The 6,804-nt window shown below is 36.2% G+C and overlaps 1 protein-coding gene across 3 annotated transcripts in view; it reads left to right on the top strand.

Moving 5' to 3' along the window:
* Window positions 1-6,804, top strand: part of si:ch211-185a18.2 — a 297,445-nt gene that overhangs the window by 213,425 nt on the left and 77,216 nt on the right. For all 3 annotated transcript variants that reach the window (XM_073926901.1, XM_073926902.1, NM_001258228.1), the window contains 1 exon segment: window positions 4,841-4,947. In XM_073926901.1, coding sequence (XP_073783002.1) covers window positions 4,841-4,947 — 107 coding nt within the window.

Here is a 6,804-nt window from a genome sequence, read left to right as displayed (position 1 = left end):
ATCTTTAATTGTATGATACTACTACTACTACTACTACTACTACTACTACTACTACTACTACTACTACTACTACTACTACTACTACTACTGCTAATACTAATAATAAAAACAATGATATTAGTTACTGCTTTATGCTGGCTAATTGCAGAATGTTATATGAATATAAGGGAATTATAATGATTTTTACATGTATTATATTTTATAATATTTACATTTGCATAAGCAACTTTATTCATACACATTTGAAGTCAGAATTGTTAGCCCCCCTGTTTATTTTTTTCCCAAATTTCTGTTTAATGGAGAGAAGTGTTTTTTCAACACATTTCTATATATAAGAGTTTTAATAACTAATTTTTAATAACTGATTTATTTAATCTTTGCCATGATGACAGTGAATATTTGACTAGATATTTTTTAAGACCCTTCTGTACAGTTTAAAGTGTCATTTAAAGGCTTAACTGGGTAAATTAGGTTATCTAGGCAGGTTGGGGTAATTAGATAAGTTATTGTAGAACGATTTTTTGTTCTGTAAACTATTGAAAAAAATATAGCTTAAAGGGCACATAGGTTACTCCTTTTTTCATATTTATTATTATAATTTATTATAAGTCTTTTGTGTCGCCAGAATGTGTCTGTAAAGTTTCAGCTCAAAGCACCCATCAGAGTATTTATTATAGCTGTTTGAAATGTCTGTATTATAGCTGGGAAAAGGTTGTTGCTGTTTTTTTTGCACTGGGCCTTTAAGGCGAGTCATCCCGCCCACCGTTCCCACGTAAGAACTTTACCAATCAGTATTTGATGCATTTTTTGTGGAGTTGCAACAATGAGTTCACGTACACACAGCGCAGACACGCAGACACACACACACACACACACACACACACACACACACACACACACACACACACACACACACACAGATAGACAGTGAGAGAGACACGCGGCTGTGCTGATGAAGTGAATCTGAAGTGAATCCTGTACTTCATTACACACGTGCACACGTTTTAAAACATGTTAAACTTGTAAAACTCACTCTTGATCACGTCTGATGATGATTGATGATCCTAGCAAACTGAACAGACCTATTATTCCCGGTTGCTTTGTGCTCGTCCTGTCTTGTCGATATGATTTTACACATTACTGCACTCCTATGTAAAGTTGCGGTCGATCTGAAAACTGCTCCAATTGGCCAATCGTAAATTTGAAAAAAAAAAAAAGGACTGGGTGTGTTTATTTTTATTTCTTATCAAAGATCACAGAATAATTTTCTTAAAAAAAGACATTGGAAAAAAAAACTGACCCCAAACGTTTAACTTTTAATATTTAAACATAAGTATACATAAACATAAGTTTATAACATAAACATAAGTATACAGTAGCTCTGATTGAAGAGTTACAAATAAATAAAGTCTATGTTGGACTTTTTTGAAGTAAATATTTACTTTTCATATAATGATCAGATCTGAAACAGAGTTTTACCGTTTGAATAAAACCTGTGTTTGGCGTATTTGGAGTAAATGTTAGTCTTGCATCCTGTTTCAAAACTGAAACGTCACAGTCTGGACTGGCCAAAACCTCGCACTTAAAACAAACCTATGTAAGTAAACACAAATTATTAAGCAGAGATGTTTTGGAAAACACTAGCCTGCTCTTAGAATGTTAAGTGTACTTCAGTGCCCAAAAATGTGTGTGTGGACAGTACGTGTAAGTTATGAGTCCTGAGCAACAGAACGCCGGTGTAGATCCCAAACCTCTTCCTGTGTTGGCTTAAACCAATATTTACTTTCAGCCAAGATCTGCTCAGCTCACAGTAAAAAGAACCTCAGTGTTGCTTAGAGACTCTCGCTGCCAAAGAGAAAACACACACCCCAGCAGCTCGACAACACTTCATCCTTGAAGGAGCCACGCTTTAATGCTATTTTACTTTGAATTCATCTGCAATGAAGTCCTCATAACAGAGGCGAATTAAGGTGCCAAATGTCACTTTAAACATGCTGAGACCATTGGCGAATGTGTGCATGATAAAGACTTTGAATACGCATGCTTTAATGATAGAGTTTTGATTAATAGAGATTTATTTTGAGTTGGTTGCTTAGGCGGTTACTTTTAGTTATTTAGCAAACACTTTTGTCCAAATTGACTTACAATTGAAGAGGCATTCAGCGATTCAACAAGAAGAGGCAATACACACACTGATTTATTCATTTTCTTTTGGCTTAGTCCCTTATTTATCAGGGGTTGCCACAGCGGAATGAACCATCAACTGTTCCGGCATATGTTTTACACAGCGAATGGCCTTCCAGCTGCAACGCAGTACTGGGAAACACCCATACACTTTCTCGTTCACACACTCATACACTATGGCCAATTTAGTTTATTCAGTTTACTTATAGCACATGTCTTTGGTCTGTGGGAGAAACTGGAGCACCAGAAGGAAACCCACGCCAACACGGGGAGCACATGCAAATTCCAACTGGCCCACCTGGGACTTGAATCAGCACGTCCCACTTTATATTAAATGTCGCTTAGACCTGTAAACTTACATGGTAACTAGGGCCCCGTTTACACTAGTGCGTTTTAGTTTTAAAACGGCGTTGTAGAATGAAAACGATCCGCGTCCACACTCGCGTTTTACCCAGCGTTTCTGAACAGCTCTCCGTCCACACCAAAACGCTGAAAACGCACATCACGTGACCACACACACACTCTCGGGCAAGCGCTCCAGCATTTCTACCCAGATGAGAGCTCTGCTTGTCGGACTGCTCATCTGCACGCATCTCCCGCTTGATCTAATCTCACTATATTTGCTAAACGTGATATTTCATTCATGTTGTTGTCTTTATCTTACGACATAGGAAAATTCCCTGACTTTGGTCATTGGAATCTATTAAGTTACTTGTTCACGGGTAACATGTTTTGGTTAAGTGCAAAGATAAGTTAATGATTAATCCAGGTACATTGACTGATCGCTTGCCTTTATTTCCTACAATGTATAAACTTATTGTATGTTATACTTTTATAATTGTCGATTATTAAAACTGATATTCAGCAAAAGAGAGAGTGCGTTTCGTATTTTCACTGAAATTGAAAGGAGGCAGTTGTTATCGGCTCCGTTTTGTTATAAATATCCACACAGTAAAGATGACGCTCATATATGCAGCACGGCGCCTCAACATTTCTGCTGTCTGTTAAGTTTTCTAATATTAAAAAGAAAATAGGCAGTTCCTTAAATCATGTTTACATTTTATTGTTGAGAAAGTGAAACAACGTAGCCAAGGTGATGTGAATGAAGTTATAAAGTACACTGTTCCCTTTGAAGATTTACCCGTGTCCTCTGTATGTTTTCCATATCAAACTGAGAAGGGGGAGACTGCAGCCTTGATCAAACTTGCGAAGTCTTAACTTACAAGAAGAGGATGCGAGACTGAACTGTGTGTGGGCTACTTAATATTGAGGAAAAGCCCCAATCAGATAGGCGAACGTTTGCAGCCCCGCCTCCGTTTTCAGATGTCTCCGTCTTTCCCCATCCACACTGAGACGGAGCAGCAGCGTTTCAGAATGAAAACGGCCTCTCCAGCGTTTTCAAAACGCTCCGTTTTCGGCGCTCGAGAACTCCAGCTTAGTGTGGACGGATGGCGTAACCGTAGCAAAACTTATGCGTTTTCAAACTAAAACGCACTAGTGTAAACGGGGCCTAGATGTATAAGCAGTATGCTACTACAGTATATGTACACACAGGTACATAGTATTTACTTGTGTAATACTGGTGTAACAACACACATTACAACCCACTGAATAGTATGTGTAAGTTTAAATGTGTAACAGGACATTAATGAAACAATCTTTGGTAAACCACCCCATTAATGTAAATTACTGATTTGATTCTGTAATTTACCTTAAAACAACATATAAACATAAGGCATTTGTATAATTCTATCTACACTTATACTTTTTTTCCGCAGACGTTTGCTCTTGTTAAACAGCTGCACAAAGGTTTAGGTTTTTATATATTACACAGTAATTTGTGACCAATTTACACTCTATATTGAGTGAACAGCTCCTGAGGATTTACCCTGATGTACTATATAACAGAGTGTACATACACTGTAGTAACATACTACTTATACATCTAGTTTCCATGTAAGTTCACAAGTATAAGCAACACTTAATCTAAAGTGGGACCAATGTAGGTTAAAATGGTAGAGAAATGAAGCGTGTGTTTTCTACTGGTGGTTTGTCAAGCCCACTCACCTAGTTATTATTGTATGCACACTGTAAAAAGTGATTAATTAATTTGCTTAAATTGAGTAAACGCTTCGCCTTAAGTGACAAGTTGACTTAAAAAAAATAAAGAAAAGAGTAAACTCATTGTAGCTTGGCACATTTGAAGCGATAGGTCACCCAAAAGAATAAACATTTACTCACTATTTACACTCCTTCTAATGTTTCCAAACCATTATGAGTTTATTTCTTATGTAAAACACAAAATAAATAAGATATTTTAAAGAATGTTGGAAACCTGTAACGCTTAACTTCCATAGTAGGAAAACAAATACTATGGAAGTCAATAGTTAAAGGTTTCTTTAAATTATTTTCTTTTGTTTTTAACAGAAAAAAGAAACTCATTAAGGTTAGAAACAAGTAAAGGGCGAGTAAATAATGTGAGCTATATATTTAAGCTGACTTCATTTTTATTAAATATTTTTATTTTTTAAGTATAGTCTACTTTAAAACCAACAGGTTTACTCACTTTTCATTTTTTTTTAAGTGAAGTTAGTCAACTAATCTTTTTAACAGTGCAGTCTGAAATATATTGATGTGTTTTGTGCTTGTTATCCAGGTGCAGTGGTTGAAGACGGTGGGCTGTCAGTCAACCTCAGGTCATCAGATGAACAGAAAGAAGCTATGGTTTATCAAGTGGACACTGTCTCTTCACCTCAGCCAGAGGCAAGTACCCTTATCTGACATAGACAGAACTTATTTCTTTAGGAAGCAAGAGTGATACAGTGATATCTGCTTTCCTATAGCTACAATTGTGGAGCAATCACCAAAAATAGCAAGGTTGTAGGTTCGATTTCCTCAAAAAAGCAAGAAGTTATCAAATGAGTACCTTCAGTGCAGCTTTTGTTTTAAATGTTATATAACAAGCAGGAAGCACACATAAGACAATGATGACATTTCATAGTAGGTTTCATTAATATATCAACAAACATTTTTTTTTATTACAACTAGTGGGATTTATTGATAAAAGACTGGCTATGGTATTATTATTTGTCTTTATTGTCGAAAAGTCTTTTTATTAGACTTATGGATGTATGTTAGCCTATTTTACTCAATTATTATTATTATTTTTTGGAGTGACTGTAACAGCTCTCCTTGAATATGACTGGTTGAACAACATTTCATGAATTATTAGTTTTTTTGTTTATTTTAAAGGTCATATTTATTTTAAAGAGGAGCTAGTATGCAAAAATCATTTTTATACAGGGGTTTAAACACAGTTGTGTGGCAATATACATACGGTCTGTGAATATAACCAGCTTTTAATAGGATAATTTGATTAATTTTAGTTTTTATAATCACACTTGATAAAAACAGTCTGCAGAAACACTTTGATTGGCATTCTCTCTTTGTAGGTTTCATCAAAGGGGGAAACCCTCCCATTAGTACGGTGGCGGAAAATGCAAAACAACATTGCAAAGTGTAAAAGGCTTTTACAAAGCTCGAGACAAATTTACATTTTGGAATACAATTTTACCTATCATCAGACACAATTACATAGGAAAAACAATTTTATCAAGGACAAAACAAATTTACATTTTAGAAAAAAATTAACAAGAAGCAACACACTTTTGCAAGTCCCGAAACAAAATTACAATTACATATTCCTTAAAGAAAGGGAATGTACCATGCACCTGAAGTGTCCCGGAATGTACCACGCACCGAGAGTGACTTGGGGAAAAGTTTTGTTGTTGGTGAGCGCTGTAAATTCGTGCTGGGGAGTACATGGCGTAAACAAAGTTCATGGTGACCGAACATGGACTGTAGTCGAGGGTTGTTTTGCCCGTTTTGTGGCAAACACATGAGCAGCTTAACGCGGTTTTGCTTTACATGTGGTCGGTGTTTGGATTATATAAAGGATGCGGACCAGACTGAAACACCTGACATACTGCATCAATGTGTTCAATATTTTAACGAGGGCCACTCGTACGCTATTACCGTGGACATGATGTCAAGTCTACACGGTGTAAACATCTGCTTGACGACTCTTAACAGTAATGAAGCCGGTGTTACGGTTTAACTGGTGTCCGTGTTAACTGAGGCCCCTTTTCAGATGTAAACTATTGATGTTTGCAGATTGACAGATATGTAAATTTTTTCACAACAACAAAACATGCCCATACCAAATAAATATTCTTATTACTTGGTGTCAGTGTCACTGTAAGAATTATAGATTGTAATATTTGTGTGGCAAAACAGTAAATAACCAAAATTAATGTAAAGAAATAATTATAATTGACATCATGACATGTCATCAACAGGATTTGAACCCAAGTCAAAATGTTCTGCGTGGGTATCAATCGACCTGTCTAACTACTCGAGTTACTCAGGTCTACAGGTTGAGCTCGGTTTTGATATCTTTATCAGTCAACATGTGCCGTGCTTTGATTGTTTTCATGTACTTGCGTTTACATGTTTCTACATTCTCTAACGCTGATATTTTCTCAGAATAGCTCTAATATGTTTTATCCCAGTTGGTCAAACCATGATTTTTATAGTTGTAGACTCGTGGTAACCTGTGTA

This window comes from Danio rerio, chromosome 17, assembly GCF_049306965.1.
Source record: "Danio rerio strain Tuebingen ecotype United States chromosome 17, GRCz12tu, whole genome shotgun sequence".
Classification (NCBI taxonomy): domain Eukaryota; kingdom Metazoa; phylum Chordata; class Actinopteri; order Cypriniformes; family Danionidae; genus Danio; species Danio rerio.
This window is presented reverse-complemented; position numbering and strand designations above follow the sequence as displayed.